Below are 24895 nucleotides of genomic sequence, written 5' to 3'. Positions count from 1 at the left end.
TCATTGATATAACAGCATGACTAGATTGTTATATAACAGCATGGTTTTAAATTATGCAGTTTCAAAATTGTTCTTTCTGTATAAATAATGTAATACAGTGTAATACATATTTCATATGTCCCATTTAATGTAATAAATTTAATGTATTTGATTTTTATTTTTATTTTACTTTTGAATAAAATTATTAGTTTCACTGTAATTAGATTACATTTTTTTTATTATTTTATAAAAGCGGTCTTACCACTAGAATATGCTGTTTGCATACATGTAACATTTTTGCATACTTTCTGCATTTGTGTACATAATAATAACTGATAATTTAGGTTTGTTAGTCATTATAATTATGCATGTTATCATATGCTTAAATAACATACTCAGTAATTCATTTTACATTTTTGACATGACATATATATAACTCATTCATACTGAAAAAGGTAATGAGGCCATTATCATTTTGTTTATTGTCTTTTTCATTTTACTTAAGGATATGTGCAAGCCTGATTATTGCATATATAATACCTGATTCTAAGCATTCTGATATTCAGATTCTGGAATCGATAAGCAAATAACATGCCCGTGGTAAAAAAATAAATTGTTTTTTTCTCATCAGTAATACATTATATAGATTGAGTCAGGAAATAGTAAATAGGTGTAGTCATAGAATAACTAAACAAATGTTGTGGATCACTGTTTTCATACACTTTTAGCTTAGAACAGGTAAGCATTACAAATGTAAAGAGAATAAGTGATCTCTTTATGACCTTTTAAGTATTTGTAAAAAGAATAGATTATTTAATGTAATGGATTTCATATAGCTGAAGGATAGGTAGGAGCAATTTCTTTTTTAGATCTCAGGAAAGTTTTTAATATCATAAAATGAAATAGGATTTTAAGAAAAATAAAAATCAAATGTAGAAAAAAAGAGTTATTTATCTTTAACACAATAATTAATAGCTGTGGTAATAAAGAATGAGAAAAGGCAAGCCGTTATACATGAAGCATCTAATATGAAGGCTATCATCTTTTAATTTGTTTATGGAAGAAGAAGCAAAGGAACTGAAAGAAAATTCTGTGAATAAGTAACAGCCGAAGTACAAAAGTAAAATGTTTAGATTTTCTAAAGTATTATTTTGGCTGAAAATATGAAGCAGTTAGAAGATGGAAGTAATAATAATCTTTATGAATCCATTTCTGTGAAGAAATTAAAATTGAAAGTAAACAAAAATGATGAAATGTAAGAGAAAGTTGGATACTGCTGCTATCACTGCATAAAATATGTGCACTGAATTTAAGGTTTTATACAAATAAATAATATTTAAAAAGATTCCATTAACTTTTAGATTATTTTATGCTGCGTATGATGATATTAAACTTTTATTTTTTAGTAATTATTTTTAGAGATGTTGTCATAGTGAGAATAACCAAAGGTATTGTTTTTTAAGCCTCCCTTTGCATTCCTTGACTTAGATGATATTATTAAAAATCCATTGGATTAATTGTGTTCAAATTTTTATACCAGCTAGCCATTCTATTGTGATAACACTCACAAAATTTCAGATTGGTTTCTTTAACTGTTTTAGAGTTATTCATTTTTAAAACCATCTCTTTGGATCTAAACATGAGGCAAATTCATTACCTTCATCGTTATTTTAAATTGATGCATATGATGTTTGATAAAATGTATTGCTAAACATCATTTGTTGGGAATTTTCATATGTTAAAAATTCATTGATTTTGTGAGGTAACAAAGAGAGAGATTACACTTGAGGAAGCTATCTAATAATTATATAGGATGATTCATGTAGTGTTACCGGCTCATTTCTGAGCTCATTCAATTAACAAAATTTATGAAAAAAGTTCATATAAACTTGAATCTGGAAATGCTCTGTTAGTTAGTTACAGCTAGCAAAACATTTATCCCTGATTTCTGGGCAAAGAGTGAAATAAAACCATACTGAAATTCTAAGAACCCAAATGAAGGGGTAAACTTGATGGTGTCTGACCTGACAGATTAAATAAAACAGATACCAGAACCATATCCAGTAGTTTTTATAATATCCAGCACAAAACAGAAAAATGTATTGTCTAAAACACATTTATTTAGTTTTTCATGCATAAACTTTTGTTAAATGACTAATAAGTGTGTAAAATTTATTATCAAAACTTGTAGAGAATTTAATTCTGAGAAAATTGATGTAAAAAAGCCCAATAAAAGATAAATACAAGTTCAAGAAATTTGATTTTATTACCAACATTATGAAAAGGAAGGGATTACACGTACAAAGCATGCTTGCTTCTTACAGAGTACAATGATACAAAAAAATAATTTTGTAATGAAGATAAAAATAAAATAAAGAAATTAATAAATAAAAAAAACAGTACTAATGTTATTCTGGTAATAAACCTTTATAACAGGTTTATATACCTTTCTCTAATTCAGTGTCAATTTGAAATATGAGAAATTATGATTTTGTAAGTTGATAACACAGAAATCAGCTAGTATACAATACATTTTATGTTGTGACATCAGTGTGTTGCATGTTCTGTGTTACTGCTGTGAATTGTCAGTACAGTGTATTTTAATTGTGTGTATGTGTGCATGCATGTTTTTTAATTAGTGTCATACTGCAGCAATTGATGCCTTTATTATTTACATCTGAGGAATACACAGATATGGTGTTTATGTTAGGGATGTGTAATGGAAGTGCAACTGCTGCTGCCGAATATCAGATGTTTTCCTAAACATAATTAACAATTAGTGGAACATTCCATATGCTATGAGAAATGGGTACATTTCCCAGCATTGCTACTCACCATGACCCTTCTGCCCATCATGATGCTGATATTGATGAAACCATTCTACTTAGTGCAGTCTGAGTGTTAGTACACTCCACCTTTCCTGGCAAGACGGAGTTTTACAGTCTGTGGTGCGGAGGATACTTTGTAAAAGCAAGCTGTATCCTTACCATCAATGAGTACAAAATCTTCAACCAAGAGATCCTCCGCTTCATTTACAGTATTGCAACTGATTGAATATGAACCGCTGATTGCACAAGTTCATTTTATTTACTGATGAGATTCAGTTTACTTGGGACGGCAATAACCTTTGCAACGAACACACTTGGCAAGAAGTCAAGCCACATACTACAGTAGAATGTAATTTCCGACACCAATTTAACATCAATATGTGATATGGTCTAGTTTACAATCAACTAATTGGATGATTCATTGTCCCAGGATGTCTAAATTCTTACATTTATGTGGAATTCCTGAAGGAACAATTGCCACTGTTATTAGAAGAAGTTTCCACTAGCATCAGGATACCACATGTGCTTTCAGCGCGATGGTGTACCTCCCTAGTTCTCGCATGCTATATATGGGTTTGAAATGAGCAATATCCAAAGCAATGGATTGACTGCAGAAGGCCACACTCCTGGGCACCAAGATTATCTGATCTAACACCATTAGATTTTTGTGTGTGGGGTTGGATGAAAAGTATTATGTTCAAGAGATAGTTCATACATATTGGTTGCTCGATGGTTACAGATGCTGCTGCTGCACAAATTAAGGAAAGTTGTGCAGAATTGTAGAGAGCAATGCTAGCAATCTGAAAGAGTGTAGCCAAATGTATTGAAGTAGGAAGATTTTTGAAAATTTACTGTAGACTTAACTGTATCAATTACATTATTTTTTAGCATTGTATCAATTGTATGTTAATTTAATTTTCTGTAGCTGAAAGCATATAAAAGTTATCATAAAGTAAAATATCTAATCTGCTGAACTTGTAATTTGCTTTTTATTGGGATTTTTTACATCAGTTTTCTCAGAATTAAATTCTCTACAAGTTTTGATAATAGATCTCATGCATTTATTAGTCATTTAATAAAATTTTTGTGTGACAATTGTAAATAAATATGTCTTTAGACAACAAATTTGTGAGGTCAAAAACCATAAGAAACCATCAAGTTTACTCCTTAATTTGCGTTCCTAGAATTTCAGTATGGTTTTATTTCACTCTGCCCAATCAGGGCAAGATCTTTTTGTAGCTGTAACTCGCTAATGGAGTGTTTCTGGACCCATGTTTATATGAATTTTTTTCATTATTTTCACTAATAGTTAGCTCAGAAAGCTCTGGTAACACTTAGTGAATCACCCTATATACAGGCTGTATCATGAAGCTTTCCTGGAACTTTCATAATCTATTCTATATTTGAAAGTAATGGAGAAAATTCATATAAATACATGTCCTAAAATGCTCTGAGTTTGCAAGTTATGGTTAGTGAAAGATTTCGTTTGGTTTTCAGCTATTCTAGTGAAATGAGATTGTACTGAAATTTCTAGGATTTTAATTAAGGGGCAGAAGTAGTGATTTCTTTTGGTTTTTGACCTGAAGAATTAAATAAAATAGGTCCCAGAACCATATCAGTCGTAGTTTTTGAGAAATATTGGGTGAAAACCAATAAATTGCATAAAAAACTGTTTTTTACTTCCTTGTACGAAGTAAAGGAAGTATTGTGAGTGTGAAAAATTTAGGTTTTCAGATTTCAATGGAAATATTCATTTTGACTAGTTTCAGTGTGTTATCTGTATGTACGTATGTATCTTGCACAATTCATAAACGATTAGCTGTAGTATGTTGAAATTTTGGATTTAGGACTGTTGTATCATCTAGTTGTCACCTCCCTTTTTGATTACAGTTGACTGAACCAAGTGTCCAAAAAAGCCAAAATCCAAAGAAAATTTGGATTTTGGTCTTTTTCTTAACTGAAATAATAAGCTCTCATTGAGAGCTTTACAACGATATATCATAAGTGGTACTTATTTTCATTGGTTCCAGAGTTATAGCCAAATGAAATTCTAATTAATCAAATATTTGGATCTTAGAAGGGGAAGAATTGGTTGGAATCGGACTTCACCTCCTTTTTTTTAAACTTTTGTTTTAATTTAAATATACTACTGATTTATTAATAATTATTAACCTCTGATAGTAAAACATTTTTACGATTAATAGTAATAATAAAAAAAAAATGTGGAAAAATACCAGAAGTTATTAATGAAATAAAATTTTATGTACTTTTCATTAAAAAAAATTTGTATATGTAATTTAATAGGCGATAGTATGATATCGCCTATAATACTATATGATAGTATGTCATACTGTTGTATGTCAAACAAAAATATCTGTATCATATGTCAAACAAAAGAACAAAGTTATCACTTTCTTAAATGGGTAATAAACAGATAAAACTATAAACAAAAGTTGTAGAGAATTTATTTTGGAAAAAATGGTGTAAGATCAGTTGAATAAAACAAAAAAGTAAGAGAAAATCAAATTTAATTTAGAAATAGTACACTACACCCAATACATTATACGTATCAGTTTACAGTAAATGTTCAAAAATGAGCTCGTCATTTTCAACACATTTTTTGAAGGTTTTTATCGCTAATTCATTTGGAACAGAAAATAATAAATTGTTATCAAACATGAATTTAGAAAGAAAATATTTAAAAATTGCCCATTGAATGTACCATTTAGTTGAAGCAAAGCGTGCAACCTTTGGTAAAAAGAATAGACTCTTGAAATCCGATGTTATGGAACCGAGCTGAAAGTTAAATGTAGTGATGTAAGTATGAAATGAAGAAATATTATGATGAATTGGAAAAGAGGAAAATTTGTGACAGAATTCTGTAAAAAGAAGAATATCTTTAGTAGGTTATGTATTAAGAAATCAGGATTAATGAATTTGGTTCTAGAAGGAATTGTAGATAGGGACAATAATTATAATATGTTAAAAAAGATGAATTCCTGTCGTTCACTTTAAATACCTTTAGAATGTTAAGTATTGGATTAATTCAAATTTGCATTTGAACTAGGAAATTATTTTGTCTTCAATCTATTTTATAATCCACGTTTCAGATTTTCAATTCCAACCAAAACATTTCAAAGACTCTTCTTGCTTTGATAATGGGGTCAAAAATTCTTATGAAAGTTTAAAGATTTGTCAAATTAAAGAGATTTGTATTATATAGTATGTGATCCTAAAAAAATTTATTTGGCTTTGACAGTCTCTTGATAAAAATATGTTCACTTTTTTTTAATTCATTGCATAAATATTTATTTTAACTTAAAATCCATGCTAAATAACCTGTGCAGTTTGTTCCAAAAAGTCCTGTTAGTCCGGCTTTTTGTCATTAAAAGTCTTTTTTAAAATAAAATTTAAGAATTGTTTTTGATTGTTTCATGTAATTTTTTTGGGTATAACATATTTAATGATAAATCTAAAAAATTTAGTATTGTTTAATAATTTATTATTTATTTAATATTACAATAGAATCTACACTGTGAAGGGTAGTAAATAACAAAACATCATATTATCATTGGTAATTTGCTTCCTTTCATTGTTTATAATACAGTAAAACTACATTTATGCGTTGATACAATAATATTAATTTTTTTTTTTTTCAATTAAATTTGATACTTTTACTCATTGAAAGTAATTATAAATAATAGAAAAGTTTCAGTTTGTTTTGCTAGATGAAAACATCCTTTTATTAATCTTTTATGTAATTATTAGTTTGTCTTCTTATCTACCAGGTGGGTCTGATCATCCGAAGCTGACTACTAAATTTGTTGTAAATTTATCTGATCGTAATGTAATGACTATTAGCCTTAACCATTTTGTTATCATGGGCACTTATGTTATGAAAAAATCTGTTTTCTTGAATGGAATTAATACAAGGATAAATAATGCAAATACTTTTATCATATTAATTTTGTGTTTACAGTTAATTTTATATTACATTCATTATTTCAAGATTTAATGTTAATTTTCAGTCATAATTTTTACAATAAAAAAAAATTAAACTGTTGCTTGATTTTAAAAATTCTAATGAATGCTTGCTTGATAAAATTATAATTTTTTTTTAAGACAGAATATAGGAGTTAAATTTTTCAATTTTATTTTATGAAGTACTGAATGTCTGTTCTAGAAAAAGTATTAGTAAAAGTTGTTCTCAGGATGTAATGTTAGTAACACATTTAAAAGCTTTTTAGTACATAGTTATATTTTTTGAGATGTGCATTACTAAATATTTTCATATATCAAATTAATTATTTGCAGGTACTTAAAAATTTGGAATAATCTATAAGGCCATGATGATAACATTCATATGTTTATTTTTATTTATTTAATTTTCGGTATTGCTCATCATCTATTATAATTTTGGACTTGTGTCGTATTAAAATAAAATTACAAAACAGAAAACAAAATTAACTAATTTTGCATTTATGATATGACCATGAAGCATGTGTACTATAGTATTTTATCAGTACTAAATATTGGGGTTCAGTGAATCACCTAAGCCCTAAAAAATAGATTTATTTTTGTAGCTTAAGTTCTGTCTTGTCTGAAATGTTCCGTGCAAGATAGTTGTATAAAAAAAATTCTCTATTATTTTTTTGTTGAGTAGGGATATGTATTTGTAATTATACCCGGTGTATATCATTGCTGTTACTTTTGTTTTCTATGTTATGCATTTATTAAAACCGTAACGATGTAAAAATAAAGTTTTGTAGTTTTTTAATATATTTATAATTTTTTGTAGTGAATGTTTTAAAAAGTTCTTACCTTTTGTGCGATTGATTTAAACATTTTTTAATTATACAGTATTATTAATAAACATTTACTAATTTATATATTTTATTTTATACTTTTGCGATTGTCTTTATTTTTATTTAACAGTATTAACTGTGATTGTAGATTTTACCATTTGAATACATTATGTTTTTAATAGTTTAGTTTTGATGATATAATTTTTTTATTATGTATTATGCTACATAATCCATTTATTTAAAGTTAATAATTAAACTCAGAATATTAATCTGATGTGGTATATAGACCAAAAGAGGTTAAGTAGATGTAATCAGTTGTAAATTGTAAACAGCAACTGCTAACAGTATAAGATTTATCTGATAATTTGATATTTTTTACATAAAAACTGTTAGACTATTACTGGTATTATAATTGCAGCTTTGTTAATACTGAATCAATCCAATGTTTAAATAATACATTTTTCCTGTTAATTTTGGTTTTATTTATTGTTTTAATTATTGTTTATCAACCGATAACCTAAACTAGATTATTATCAGCTAATGCAGTGGCTGGATTATTAGTTTAAAAAAAATCAAGCTGTTTTTTTTACATCTACTTTCACTTCTTGTAGATTCTATTCTATATTTTTTATGGGATAATTTGCAATTCTGTTGTTGTTTCAGCATGTTTCAGACAATTGCATCAATATATTATTATTTTAAAGTTATAATAATTTTGATTTTGGTGTTCCCAGCTTTAACTGTGGGTTACTACACATGTAAATAAACTTGCTAATATATTTGCAGCTGTTCCAGAAATATTAATGTATTTTTGTTTGTACATTTTCCTCTGTATGTGTGTTGTGTGTGCATGTGTGTGTATGTGTGTATGATCATGTTTTTGTTATTTGATAAATTATTTAATAAAATTAATATTAGAATTATTAAAACCTATAATTTTATTTCTAGAAGGTACTGATTGGTGGCCCGTGCAAGCCCATAGATCATAACTGTAGCCCACCTGAAGAGGTAATAGAGTGCAGTCATGTACTCGTGTACGATGATATAAGAGTGGAGCATGTGTGCTTAATAAACATAAGTAGTACGGAAATGGGTGTACGGTCGCCTTTTTCCAAGATGGCGGCTGTCCGCCATCTTGGATTCCAATATGGCGGCCGTCCGCCATCTTGAAACGTCACTACTGACGTCATTAATTCAAGATGGCGGTGGTCGGCCATCTTGGATTGGCGACCGTACCCCGTCAGTGTTGCCAACTTGATTTATTTTATGTCGATGTGAGTCAGTGTTACCAACTTGATTTATTTTTTGTTGACATGTTTATATATTGAAGAAATATTTCAAAGGTTGGTATCACTGTTGTGTGGCGGTCGATTTGAATTAAATAAATGAATAATATTTAAAGTGAAAAAAAATCTGTCGGCTAGAGGATTCGAACCCGGTCATGACGGGACGCGACCGACTGACGCCTTAAACCAATCGGCTGCGGTGACTCCCTGATGTAATGAGTGAAAAATGTTCTACGTAAGCTGTGAATTTTAACGTAACATCAGTCTGTACACACACACACACACAATCACACATGCACACATACATATATACACACAAGTGAATATAGACGTACCTCGAGGATGATCCTGGTCGTCCAGGCGATGGCGTCGGGAGGCGTTACAGGTTCTCGTCGTAGATCGTGCACCGGGAGGCGGTGGCGGTAATGTCTGCTACGACACACACACACAAACACACACGCACACACACACGCGCACACACATACATATACACACAAGTGAATATAGACGTACCTCGAGGATGATCCTGGTCGTCCAGGCGATGGCGTCGGGAGGCGTTACCGCGACGGAGAGAGGTTCTCGTCGTGGATCGTGCACCGGGAGGCGGTGGCGGCGATGTCTGCTGCAACACACAAACACACACACACACACACACACGCGCACACACATACATATACACACAAGTGAATATAGACGTACCTCGAGGATGATCCTGGTCGTCCAGGCGATGGCGTCGGGAGGCGTTACCGCGACGGAGAGAGGTTCTCGTCGTGGATCGTGCACCGGGAGGCGGTGGCGGCGGTGTCTGCTGCGCGTGTGTTTGCGTGCGTGCGTCAGCGGAGTGACGCAGACGTGTTTACCGTGCGAGATGCGGCGCTCGACTGAAGAATTGTGGGACCGACGTGGTCTGAAGTTGTCCGATTGACCAATCGCAGCGTTGGAATTCGAATCGGCGCATGCGCACTAGCCGTTAGTGCGCACGTGCGAACTGGAACGTCGTCTCTAATAAGAGCGGATGCGATAAGGAAAATGTTTTTTTTTTAATAATTAAAACCACAAGCCAATTATTTTTTTTTGTTCTTATCGACACGATAAATAATTCCACGAATCGTATTTATTTTAATTTCTTATCTATAACTTGCGTTGGTTAAATCCGATTGTGTTTGTATATAAGTGAAAAAATTTGTGTAATTTCATCATTCGCAATCTGTTATTGAAAGTGAATACATCGATCGCAGAGAGATCATTTGATTTCATCATTCGCAATCTATTATTGAAAGTGAATACATCGATCGGAGAGAGATCATTACATTTTCATCTTAATTAGCAAGGTAAGTTTTACTTTAATTAATTAAAAAAAGAAATACTAATGGAACAGTATGGTATTATCAAATAACTTTCAATCAAATCAAATCAAATAAATTATTTAATTAAATTTTAAAAAAAATACTTTATAAATTAAAAAAAATAAATACTTTTTACAATTAAAATAAATACAATAAAAAATACTTTTAAACAAAAAAAAAATAAATAATATATATAATGAAAAAATGTCTTCTTCTTCTTCTGTTATTCACTGAAACACACAAAAAAAAAACAATGTTACGATATATGTTATTTTAATTTGTTTCAGATATTACAAAAAAAATTGAAATGGTATCACCGGTAGTTATCCATGCAATAAATAACAACGTCATCCGTCTTCGATGGGACCTGTCTGACTCTGAGGAGTTGTATCTCCTTTCAACCCTTCTACGGTATCAGAAGAACATCCTGAACTGTTTGAAGGAAGAAGGCAGACGCTTTGATGGCAACATAAAATGGTAATTAAAAAAAACGTTAATATTTTTTTTGTAAATGTACTGTTTTTTTTTAAAGTAGTCAATATGTACTAAAATTATTCTGTTTCTACAGGTACGTTGCAGCAAATGTTGAATTGATGAAGCGGACACAACTCGAAGACGGAGTAGAAACAACATTCACAAATTTGTACTTGCATGGAAAAACTAGAACGGTGATAAATTTGGACGATAACACCGACGTTGTTGAAGAATCATGGATAGAATCAGTGGAGAAAATTATAGAGACACTGACCAAATTCATCAACAACGGCAGCGGATGGGTAATGAATAAAATAATATATATTGATTTAAATATTATCCGTTACCGTCCGTTATATGGCGCCTCTAGTTCATTTATAAAAACACCACAAAAACTTGTAAAAAGAGAGGCAATAATTAATGTAAAAAATCCGCATGATGAAAAATGTTTCCTATGGTCCGTACTAGCATACCTCTACAATCAACCTGGCAAACACCAAAGAACGGTTTGGTATGCAAGGTACGAACATGAAATTAACATGACCGGGATATCATATCCAGTAAAGGTAAAAGACATTGATCGCTTCGAGGTGTTGAACCCCACAATAAGCATCAATGTCTACGGCTATGAGGAAGATAACGATCGCGTGTACCCGGTGCGTGTTACCGAAAACCGCGATCGTACCCACTGCATACACCTATTGCTGCTTGCAGGGGAGACGAGAGATAAATTTCACTACTGCCTTATAAATACCAAACCAGGTAAAAATGGGCTATCTCGTCTCCTTTCAGGTCTTACAAAACATCACGGTACCAGTCAATATTGCCCTTACTGTTTGCACCGTTTCAGTTCATCAGACCCACATGTCGCTACACAAAACCTAAACCAACATTTGATCGAGTGTAAGCGACACGGTGCACAAAGGATAAGAGTTCCCGATCCCGCTAAAGAAAAGGAATGCGTGATGAAGTTTAGGGACTACTCGTCCACACTACGCGTTCCGTATACGGTGTATGCAGACTTTGAATCATTTGTACATCCGATGGACACTGCCACCCCTAAACCCAACACTAGTTTTACCGATAAGGTAGCCCATCATCTTCCGTCCGGTTACGCCTATGTAATCGTCGACGAGGAAGGGGAGATTTGTGAAGGTCCTGTAGTCTACCGAGCGAGAACCGATGGTGAAAATATCGTTGAAAAGATGCTGGATGAATTGCTCGGTCACGCCGATAGATTGCACCAAATTATGATCACCGAAAAACCGATGGTGATGACTCCCGAAGACACTGAAACATTTCAAAGGGCTACCGAGTGTTTTCTTTGTCATTGTGAGTTGACCGATGACCGTGTACGTCATCACTCGCATACCACAGGACGGTTTCTCGGTGCATGTCATAACGAGTGCAATTTAAATTGTAAGCGCACCGAGCATATCCCAGTATTTTTTCATAACCTCCGCGGTTACGATAGCCATCATATAGTTCAAGCTTTGGGAAAATATAAGGACGATGTAAAAATAAACTGTATCGCCAACACGTCCGAGCGATTACAGTCACTGTCCGTCGGTCCGTTGAGGTTCTTGGACTCTTTACAATTTCTTTCGTCATCGCTCGAAAAACTTGTGGAAAATCTAGTAAAAGATTGTCAGGACAAAGACACCGTATTTAAACGTCTCACAAACTGTTACCCGCTACCCGAGAAAAGAGATTGTTTAATCCGTAAAGGCGTTTACCCGTACGAGTACATGACCCATATAAACAAGTTTTTCGAAACCCAACTTCCACCGCAGATGGCATTTTACAGTACGCTAAGAAGAGAGAACATAACGGACGATGATTACGTCCACGCTCAACACGTGTGGGAAACGTTTGACTGCAATACGTTAGGCGATTACCACGATCTTTATCTTCTTAGCGACGTATTATTGTTGGCAGACGTCTTTGAAAATTTCCGAAGTACGTCTATGCAATATTACGGTTTGGACCCCTGTCACTTTTACTCCACCCCTCATTTCACGTGGAATGCCATGTTAAAATTTACCCAACAAAAATTGGAACTGTTGACCGACATAGATATGCATCTGTTTGTCGAAAAAGGTACACGAGGCGGTGTAGCCATGATTTCAACCAGACACGCCAAGGCGAACAATCCAAACATTCCAGATCAGTATGACCCATCCGAACCCACATCCTGGGTTCAATATTACGATTGCAACAACCTTTACGGAACAGCCATGGTTGAGCCCTTACCACACGCTAAATTTAGGTGGTTGAGTACTGAAGAGATTGACAATCTCGATATTAACAGCGTTGACGATCGTGGTGAAAAGGGCTACATCTTGGAAGTGGATCTTGAGTATCCACAAGAATTGCACGATCGTCACAAGGATTACCCTCTCGCACCAGAACGGTTAGTACCAACCGATGATATGTTGTCCCCCTATTTGAAGGACATAAAGAGATGTCCCGTAAAGAAATTAATGACAACATTGTACGACAAACAAAAATACGTTTTACATTACAGAAACCTAAAGTTGTATACTCGACTAGGACTGAAAATGAAAAACGTTCACAGAGTTCTGGAATTCTCCCAGTCGCCTTGGTTGAAACCGTACATCGACTTCAATACTGAAAAGCGTGCACAAGCACGAAACAGTTTTGAAAAGGACTTTTTTAAGTTGATGAACAACGCGGTGTACGGCAAGTCTTTGGAAAACGTACGAAACAGAATAGACTTCCAACTGGTTACTAACGAACGTAAATTGGATAAGGTGATTGCAAAACCGAGAGTTAAAGCTTGGTACATCTATAACAAGGATGTCGTTGGGGTAAGTCTGAAGAAAACGGAGATATTTCTCAATCGTCCGATCTACATTGGATTTACCGTATTGGACATTAGCAAAATGATCATGTACGAATTCCACTATGACTACATGGTAGAAAAGTACGGTCATAATATAAATCTTCTAATGACCGATACGGACAGTCTGATGTATCATATCGTGACCGATAACGTTTACGACGATATTCTTCACGATATCGATCGGTTCGATACTTCAGATTATCCTCGCGATCACGCATGTTTCAGTAATACCAATAAGAAACGACTTGGTAAATTCAAAGACGAAATGAATGGAAAAGCTATTCGTGAATTTGTCGGACTTCGTGCTAAGATGTATAGCATTCTCGAATTCGACAAGAAAGAGAAGAATGTAGCAAAGGGTATTCCTAGAGTATCCATTGCAAAGGATCTTAGACACGATCTGTACAAAAAAAGTCTTTTTAATGATTCCGTTACGTATACAAGCGCGTACGGAATCATAAGCACTTTGCACAATATATTTTCCATTAACAAGTCAAAGAAATCGCTTTCACCTTACGACGATAAACGTTACATATTAGAAAACAAAATTGACACTATTCCTTACGGTCATTATAGCATAAAAAAAAGAAAAGTACCCGCCAATGACAACACTTCCCGAAAGAGACCGAGAATCGAAAACGATGTCCTCATAGCCCATGGTCATGACTACATACAAAGAAGCCAGAGAACCGAAGACCACATAGACCACGATCATAACTATTTTTAATATTATTTTATCATGCGGATATATATTGCCTTTCTTTTTTTTAAGTGAAAAAAATTATATGTAAAAAAAATAGGACAAAGTATATATATCTAATTACATAAATCACTTTTTTCAAAAAAATTTAAAATATGAAATAAAGTATATATCTAATAATATAAATGACTTTTTTTTCTTTTAAGTGAAAAAAAATTATTTGTAAAAAAATATGACAAATTATGTATCTAATTATATAAATCACTTTTTTTTTCAAAAAAATTTAATGTAAAAAATATGAAATAAAGTATATATCTAATAATATAAATGACTTTTTTTTATTTTAAGTGAAAAGAAATTATTTGTAAAAAAAAATATGACAAATTATATAAATCACCTTTTCCCAAAAAAAAAAAATTTAATGTAAAAAAATTATAATTACTTACATCAATTACTGCCGTCGTCTCCCTCTCTAATCCGATGGTATCCACACATATCCCGTCGACAGACGGGACAATTCCTGCTATATCTCGCTAATTTCCTCACACAGTCTTCACAGTATCGATGACCGCAACCCGACAACTCAACAGTAACCGATTCTGTTAAACAGATCGGACATCTGTCGGTTGTCGGGTTACCATCATCGCCCTCGTCCGACTGGCTTGGATTAGCGTTGACGACCTGTTGTAGAACTCTACTTACAGTTCTACAATAAGGTCGACGGGGTCTCGAATTAACATCCACGTCTGTGACCTCCGGCCGACGACACACCCGAACACGCCGACGTTGACATTGTTGTGCACGACGAACACGATGACTTATGCTACTACTACTCTGACCACTATCACCATCGATAATCTCATGTATTATCTGAAGTTCATTGTCTGGTAATGGCGATTGTGGTGGTTGATGGTCATTGCTGATGTTGTCGTCGTTGGTGGCCGGAGTGAAATCTGTTGTGGACCCATCGGATTCTGCCTCTTCCTCTGGATGGTTCGATGGTGATGACGGTGGAGGCGGTCCATCAAAACGAGCGGCTAATAGCATTGCCCGTCTTCTTGCCCTCAATATAGCGTTTGACAAATCAGTCGCCGCGTGTTCGATCTCCGAGTGGTCATATACATTTCTTACTATTCGGTCTTTAATGACAAGCAGATCTTGAAATGCGCTCATCAACTCATCAATCTCGTGCTGTACCGTATAATAACTCATTGTGAACACACTCTCAATATGTAATGATGACATGTAAAATGTTGAAGTCAGAATGATACTTATATATATACAAAAAGAAATATTAAGTAAACTGCAATCTTATCAATTTTAGTTTATGTACTGTTTTTAATTGCAGTGTCAGCGATAACAAGTACGCGGTTACCAATTAATTTTATACAAAAAAAAGAAATAATAAGTAAACTGCAATCTTATCAATTTAGTTTATGTACTGTTTTTAATTTTATTAAAATACAATTTTAACTGCAGTGTAAGCGATAACAACTATGCGGTTTTGATAAAACTTCTTATAACAAATAAATATAATTATTAAATAAATTAAATTTTATTTAACTTATCAGCGGAAGTTGCATTCAGATAAAAAAAATAATTGGAAAATAAAATAAATTGCATACGATAATTTAATCGCGGTTATAAAGTCAACTCTTTGTATAAATTTTATTTTCGGAACTTGCATTCAGATAAAAAATAATTGGAAAATAAAACAAGATAATTTTTTAAGAGATAAAAAATATTATTTGAAACTTTATTCATTCTTGCGTTAACACTCAATCATAATGGATCGTTCTTTTTATGATAGAGTCCATACATTTTATAGGGTTACTAGAAACGGTAACAAAAAGATTTATACGCCGTTATGGCCACATATGGACAATCCGTTTCTTTCCCCCCTGATCCTAGCTATGCATGGATTCAGGTACGAAGGTATCGACGATCTGGTCAGATGTGACTATTGTCGTATACGTTTGTTTAAATGGGAAGAGACAGACAATCCGTATGTGGAACATATACAGCGTATGCCATCTTGTCCGTTTTTTCGGTAACCGTTTAAAATGTAAAACGACACTTTATGCAAAACGGTCCTTTTCAGGACCACCCTAAACCCCCCGAATCGATCACACATTAAATCTTTAACCGATCTGAACATATGTGCAGATCGATTAATGATTTATCATTGTTATCGATACGGCCGGTGCCAAGGCCGGGATATAAGAGTGGTGAGGCGGGTAAAAAAAAAAATAAAGAAATAAAGATCCTTTTTTGTTCTTCCTATTCCTATCCAAACATACACACACGAAATACAGTCAGTACAACAATGAACGTCAAGGCGTCAATAGCTAAAGAGCTCCATCGACAGGCGCGTCGAAACTACCCCACAAGACGCGTTGAACTTAAAGGTATTTCAGACCTATATCAAGCTGACCTTGTTGAGATGATACCGTATGCTAAATCGAACAAAGGTTACCGTTACATACTGACGATGATAAATTGTTTTTCTAAACTAGCATTCGCCGTACCGGTTAAAACTAAAACCGGTACGGAGATCGCTAAAGCCCTCAAACCCATATTGGATAAACACAAGATGCGACATTTTCAAACCGATTTGGGTAAAGAGTTCTACAATCCGACGGTTAAACGACTATTACAGTCGTACAATATAAATCACTATTCCACACATTCGGATAAAAAAGCGTCGATAGTCGAACGGTTTAATCGAACACTGAAAACGATGATGTGGAGAAAGTTTACCGAACAAGGAACCTACAAGTGGTTAGAATTACTACCGAAACTTATTGCAAAATACAACAACACTAGTCATCGTACTATCGGAATGAAACCGAAAGATGTAAATAAGCGAAACCAAGCCGCTGTTTTACAGCGGTTAAATACGGTACTCTATCGAAAACCTACTTTACCGAAATACAATGTCGGTGATCGAGTGCGTATAAGCAAATTTAAAAAGACATTCGCCAAAGGCTATCTACCGAATTGGACGAATGAAATATTTATCGTACATAAGGTACATGATAATACGCGTCCGTGTACTTACACGTTGATCGATGTTCACGGTGAGGTGGTGAGCGGTAAATTTTACGCTGAAGAGCTCACTAAAACTAACGTTACAAATAATGTGTATTTAGTCGAGAAAGTCTTACGAAGAAAAGGCGATAGGCTATTTGTAAAGTGGCAAGGGTTCGATGGAAAACACAACAGTTGGATACATAAGGCGGATTTGGTGTAGTGAATCGATCAGTCATAAACATGAAGTTGGAACGTCAACAGGTCGGTAATATTACGCTAGAAAACTTCGACGATTATACAGGTGCCGGGTGTGGAGAGGGGAAAAGGTCTCGTCATGGACCTCTTCTACCGAATACAATCAGATGTATTATCTGCGGACCGTCTAATTGCGGAAAAACAAATGTCCTATTCAACTTGCTGTTCTCACCGGACGGTTTACGATTCAGAAATATTTACGTGTTTTCTAAATCGCTGTACCAACCGAAATATAAGTTTCTAGAACAAGTCATGACTGGTGTCCCGGAGATCGGCTTTTTTGCATACTCAGAAAACGATCATGTGATGGCACCCGACGAAGCGGAACCGAACTCGATAATGATTTTCGACGATGTAGCTTGCGAAAAGCAACATAATATTCGCAAGTACTTTGCGATGGGGCGACACAACAACATCGATAGCTTTTATTTGACTCAGACATATTCAAGTGCCGGGAAGCACCTTGTACGAGACAACGCAAATCTCCTTCTTATATTCAAACAAGACGATCTCAACTTACGTCACATATATCAAGATCACGTAAATACCGATATGAAGTTCGATCAGTTTAAAAGTCTGTGTGGTGTTGCATGGAGAAAACCTCATGGATTTTTGGTTGTGGATAAGGAGAGCGATATCGATGCTGGACGATATAGAGTAGGCTTCGATGTTTTTGTAAAAGAGATCAGTTGATAGTCGGTAACAATGGCAAGCATACACACCTATGAGGACGGAACACCGTACGCTAACGCCATACGTTTTAGACAAAAACCGCAAAACAACTTGTGTTCCAAATATTTTAGCGACCGTCAGAAGTTTTGCGGTAACTACGTGTGTCGTAAAGTGAACTACTGTGAAAATAAAGACCGACGATGCTGGCGACATGTAAAAAGAATGAATCGTGACTATCCGTTGGTCGTTCTGTTGATGATTACTAGCGAAGGTAAGATTTTCAATAAGCGTATATGGTTAAAATTTTTAGAAGAATGTGACAAATACGAGATGCCAATCGAACTGGTGATATACGATAAAAACATGTTCAACACCACAATTCGACACGGATGGAACTTTATTTCAAGATTTAGACCCTCTCCGCTCGTGTACAAAAAGCCTTTATTGGAACTTCGAAACCGACATGCATCTATGGACTACACAAACGTTTACATGCACATGTTGGAATACGGTAGTCGTCTAGAAGGAGCGAGATGCTGTATAGTGATCACGGAACGAACTATTCCGATCAGGTCGCCAAAAACGTTGTACCGCTTAGCGTTATCATACGGTAGAAAATGTTTTGTGGACACGGCTTACGGAGTACAATTTACCGACGACGTACCGGAAACATTACCGATAAGACGAGGAGGATTACCGTTCGACATCGTGAACAACAGGGCGCAGGCGCTCTTTTCCGGTGAATTTCTAAACGAAGCGATACCTACTTTGCGACTATACGCCAATGTGTTCGGATTGAGGTACAACGAACGACGCGAACTGTTTGAAGTCCAAAACGAAGATCTGTTGCGAAAATGGTGCGAATATGCAGGAGCGAAACCAGACGAATTTTGGCTGTTCAATAGCTATCTGTTGCATTTACATTCGGAAGGTGATCGTCATCCGATCAGACGACTTTCCACACGGTACCTGACAAAGGTCCCACAACGCGATCACTCAACAGTTGTGGATATCCCAATGTGGGTTGGAAATGTAAAGAGAGCTGTTGTCTTTAAAGACACAAGCACGAAACTCATGATACCGTCTATCGATCAGGGTGTAACGCAATATTACCGCGAATTGTGCAATACCATTCGTCGTCCGACAAGAATGAATGTTTCGTTAATCGATATTATACGCTTTTTACGCAGAACCAAAAAACATGCAGTGTTCTTTAGATCGGTGGAACTAGGATGGTGATGTGTCGACTGGTTTCCGATCATTCGTAACCACGATGTCGAACAAGAACGAGGTCGATATGTCATCGTCGTCGACGTCTGCGAAGTTGGTAATGGAAATCGATAGAATACGAGATTCGATTAAACGAAAACATCGCGCTATTACGCAAGGAATAACAGAATCGGAACAAGTTATTGAAAAACAATTTAAACCTATTGTCGAACCGCTCCGAGAACTTAATCAATCGTTTAAACAAAAGTCCGATGTTAAAAAAGAACAAGAAGAGAATGCAAATGGAGTGGTTGAAAAAAAGGAGGAGGTGGTGGAAGAGACACCGACGGTTATGAGAAGACTCTTTAAAACACCGACGTCGGAAAAACAATTCGTGAAACCTGTAGACCCGTCGACACCGAAAACGATGGGTTTTCGTGCAAAACATTTCTTGAACCTTACCGTAACAGATAAAGGTAAAAAAATAGACAACGTCTACGGAGTTAAAAACATTGACGATCAATGGATGATCGGAACAAAACCACTCCAGTTCAAAGGAAATAAAATAGTTATCGACAACAAGACGTATAGCGGTTCCAAAGGTTTATATGAATTGATTTTTTTGAATGAGCCTGTAGATTACACAAACAAAGATTTAAATAACTATAAGAAAATATTAGAAACTACTGAGGCGCATAAAAGTCAAAACACCGGTCGCATAATTTCCAGTCGGTCGTTAAAGTACAAGAATATTATCAAAAGACTGTTTCCTCGTACACATCTTTCGTCGGAAAGCGGTCATGACGACGAAGAAAGTCCAATAACCGGATCGGGTCTGTTGATGAGAGCGAAGAAAACGGTTAGACCGGATTACGTTTACTGGGACGATCCGAACGAACTGTGCGATAGACTGCGACTTTTATTGGCTTCGAAACGTGCGGGTCATACCGGTCATAATAACGAAATAGTCTCGATCGTAGAAGAACTACAAGAAGGCGGATACATAAAGGAGGGTAGTACAGGGAACTTTTTATTTTAAACAGTCTGAAGATGAGTATCGACAAGTTCGGTCGTTCACGGGTTGGAAGCGCAACCACCCAACCACCACCAACTCGGATTGTCGAAACGTTTGACAAAACCGCCGATGGAGATTTCGATATCAAGAAAAGACGTTTGTGCAACGTTGGACCGCCTGTTGAAGATGATGATGGTGCAACAATCGGTCACGTTAAGAAAATGTTCGTAAAGCAAAGCGAGTTGAATAATAAATACTTACCCACGGTTTCACCGATGGACAACAACGCACTCTCCTTTTCAAAGAGGCGATTGTGCGATATCGCCGATCCAATTGTAAAAACAGACGCCGTAACTGTCGACTATTTACGGAAAAACCTTTTCGGTAAAAATGAGACAATTAACGCGAGAGGTTGCGTTATCGCAAATGCTGGTGCACCAATTAATAGCACGGATCTCACTACAAAGTCGTACGTAGACAAAGTGACAAATGGGATTTTTACGAGTAAAGACGGTGTTGTGGATATCCAAAAAAGTGTTATAACAAACGCCAAGGCACCTGTTGAGTTGACTGACCTCGCGACTAAAGGATATGTCGATCTAATGAGGGGTCAATTGAAGAAAAAGATAGTGGAAGAGTACGTAATGCATAGTGATCTAACTAGTGTATTCTTAGCGAAGGTTTTTAAAGATGATGACAACGCAATCAATTATCAAAACAAGCGAATATGTAGAGTCGGTGATCCTGTCGAAAAGACGGACGTCGCAACAAAGTCCTACGTAGACGATATGGAATTACATATACAAAAATTGCTTACTGCGACTAAGGGATATATCGATGACACATTATTTAGGTTCTACAAGTTTCTATTAAACATTAATGACAACGCTAACAGAAACTTAAATCAACAAACGCTTATGAGTGTACTATCCGCTGACAATCATCACCAAAGCGATTCTGCAAACACAATTCTAAGCAGTAAAGATACAATGGAGAACGAGGATGTGACAAAAAATATGGTGCGTCCACCGATCACTGATAAGACATTGAAGAATGAGGATGTGACATTGAAGAATGACGATGTTAATGAAAATATGATACGTCCCCCGGTCTCGGATGATGTGAATAAAAATATGGTACGATTGCCGAACACGGATCCAATGTAAGATGGTGCAATGTAGTTAACAAGCTCATTGTCAGTCCGACATGGCAAGAGTGAGGAGGTCAAAACGTTCTTCTCCTGTTCGAAAGGGTAAGGTGAGAAGATCTAAACGAATAGCCAGTCTTAAACGAGGCGGTGGACTGTTAACAACTCTAACAGCAGGAGCTGCAGGTGCGTTGGGATCTTATATTGGCGATAAAGCATTAAAAGGCGTCAAAAAGGTTGTGGGTAAGGTTGTAAATAAAGGGATCGATTTACTACCGATAGAGTTACATATTCCAGGATATCAGTACTGCGGACCGGGAACGAATTTAAAAAAACGATTAAAGAGAGGCGATCCCGGTGTAAACAAGTTGGACGCCGCTTGTAAAGAACACGATATCGCATACGCAACGTACAGCGATAACGAAAGAAGAGCGGCAGCAGATCGTAAATTAGCCGATAGCGCTTGGGAAAGAGTTAAAGCTAAGGATTCAAGTATCGCGGAAAAAGCTACGGCATTGGCGGTTACAAACGCGATGAAATTAAAAGCAAAGTTCGGCGGTGGAAGAGTACGAAGACGAAGAAGACGATCAAAAAGGAATAATATAAAACGCCTTGTCGAAATGATGAAACAAAAAGCGGGCGCTGCAGGGCAGGGATTATACCTTAAGCCCTACCCTTTGACCGGATCGGGGATGGGCGGTAAAAAAAAACGTCGTCACCGTCGTCGTCGTCGTCGTCGTCTCCAATAAAGGGAATACCAGTGCGACCGCTTTCGAACATAGAACTAATGTGGTACGCGAGAAGACTAAATATAGCAGATTTTAGAGGGGTCTTCATGTTGGACGCATTACCCACACAACCGAAGACTAACGAAACTGCGATTGTTAATCTTGACCGCAGTACCGGTCATGGAACACACTGGGTATGTTATAGAAAACGTGGACGGATGGTGGACTATTTCGATAGTTTCGGTAATTTGCGTCCACCTAACGAATTGATGCGTTATTTTCCACTCGATTCGATTATAAATTTCAATTATAACGCCAGACAGAATATAAACACGGTTATCTGCGGTCATTTATGTCTTGAATTTCTCAGTCGTGATTCGTCAGTCTACAGGTAAACATGTTCTGCATAAGTGGAAATACGTCGTTCTTACACGCTACATTCTTTCCGTCATTGGATTTGTCTGATGGCGAATGGGAATTGGCGTTGATAAACTTAACCACATACAACTCGATTCCAAATGTCGAAGAGGGAATCAACAACACACTTACTGTTGTACCAAAGAAACCTCAAAAACCGATTAAGCTAACACTAGCGACCGGATCGTACGAAGTGGATGATATCGCCAAACGCTTGAGCGATGAACTCAAAGACAAAAGCAAAATAGATTTACTTATGCGTCCGAATAACAACACGTTAAAATGCGAACTTAAATGCAGTGCCGCGATCGATTTGACATCAACGGATAGTTTGGCACCGTTGTTGGGGTTCGAGAAAACTAATTTGACGGCGAATATATGGCACGAGTCATCGAAGCCAGTCGCCATTAACAACGTGAACACCGTACGGGTCGAATGCAACCTTATACGAGGCTCTTATACGAACGGATCAGAGGGACACGTGTTGCACGAATTCACGCTAAGCGTACCGCCTGGTTTCAAAATAATCGAATCGCCGAAGAATATAATCTATCTACCGGTGAATACGAAGAGCTTAGACGAGATCGCCATAAAGTTTACCGATCAAGACGGAAAACCGATAAACTTTCGCGGTGAAACCGTTACGGTGAGATTGCATTTACAAAGGAAAACGAAGTAAAACGAAAGCCGATAAATGGGGTTAATATACAATAGCGCTGGTACTAGTAGCGAAACGTCACGCAAACCGATCAGTCTACGTGCAAACACCAAAGCGTTAACATCGCGTAACGTGTTGTTTCTTCGAAAACTTGGTTTTACAGTTTTGGTGAATCGTAATGGCAGCGATAGGAGCGAATATGTTGGACGTCGGTGAAAGTGTTTCGTTCGACAACACGATCACACAGTACGAATATCATACCCATCTACCGTACGCTTCGTCGACTTACAACAACAACGATGAAATCCGGATTCCGATACACCAACAAGATGTGTACACGTTACCGCATAAAAGCTATTTGATGGTCGAAGGTGCGTTAACTACTAAAGCAGGCGATAAAAAGGCAACGGAATCGACTTTAACAAACAACGCGATACCGTTTCTCTTCGAGGAGATACGATACGAGATAAACGGCGCGGAAATGTGTCGCGTACAAAAGTTAGGAATAACGACAACGATAAAGAATATTCTTTCCTTGCGTAAAAGCGAAGAAAATATTTTGGAAAACTTCGGGTGGAAGTTCAAAGCTACGGATAAGTTCGATTTAGATGAAACCACTGGAAGATTTTGTTTCTACGTTCCGCTGCGTATGCTGATGGGTTTCGCCGAAGATTACAAACACATAATATTGAACGTCAAACAAGAATTGGTCTTGCTTAGATCTTCCAGCGATGTGAACGCATTAGTGTCTTCCAAAGAGGCACCTGATTCCAAGTTGAAAGTGACTAAGATAGCGTGGAAAATTCCGTATGTTCACGTTGCCGATACGATGCGATTGCAATTGTTGAAGGTCGTAGAACGAGATAGACCGTTAGCGATTGCTTTTCGTACATGGCAGATCCACGAATATCCGGCTCTACCACAAACAAACATACATTCATGGACGGTAAAAACATGTGCGCAAACGGAGAAACCGAGATACGTGATATTCGGTTTACAGACGGACAGAAAGGATAAAGCTACAAAATCATTGACGCTCTTCGATATGTGCGAGTTGGTAAACGTTCGTCTGTATTTGAATTCGCAGTACTATCCGTACGACAATCTACAGGGAGATGTGAATATGATGTATGAAATGTTCGCCAGCTTTCGGTCCGCCTATTATAACAAACCGGAGGACGAATGTCCCGCTTACAGTTTGGCGGATTTCAAGGCCAGTGTACCGTTAATTGTTATCGACTGTTCTCGTCAGAACGAATCGCTTAAAACGGGAACAGTAGATGTACGTATCGATTTCGATACCAAAAACAATATACCAGCCAATACGACTGCCTACTGTCTCATTATACATGATAGCATCGTCACATACACTCCGCTCACTGGAATAGTGAAAAAACTTATGTAATGCGGGAGGTATTTGAGATCGATCAATTAGGTGGTGGACGGGAAGAGGAACGTAAAAAGCAAATATTGTCAA

General features: G+C 36.0%; 1 protein-coding gene across 4 annotated transcripts in view; it reads left to right on the top strand.

The window, feature by feature from the left end:
• The window catches only part of stj (voltage-dependent calcium channel subunit straightjacket), a 230930-nt gene that overhangs the window by 62291 nt on the left and 143744 nt on the right, over positions 1 to 24895 (top strand). For 2 of the 4 annotated variants that reach the window (XM_075360775.1, XM_075360778.1), the window contains exon 12: positions 8561 to 8620. The exons of the other annotated variants lie outside the window; for them this stretch is intronic. In XM_075360775.1, the coding sequence (XP_075216890.1) occupies positions 8561 to 8620 (60 nt within the window). The remainder of the gene's footprint in view (positions 1 to 8560; positions 8621 to 24895) is intronic. 4 annotated transcript variants of the gene reach the window in all.

This window comes from Lycorma delicatula, chromosome 3 (assembly GCF_047948215.1).
Source record: "Lycorma delicatula isolate Av1 chromosome 3, ASM4794821v1, whole genome shotgun sequence".
Lineage (NCBI taxonomy): Eukaryota > Metazoa > Arthropoda > Insecta > Hemiptera > Fulgoridae > Lycorma > Lycorma delicatula.
This window is presented reverse-complemented; position numbering and strand designations above follow the sequence as displayed.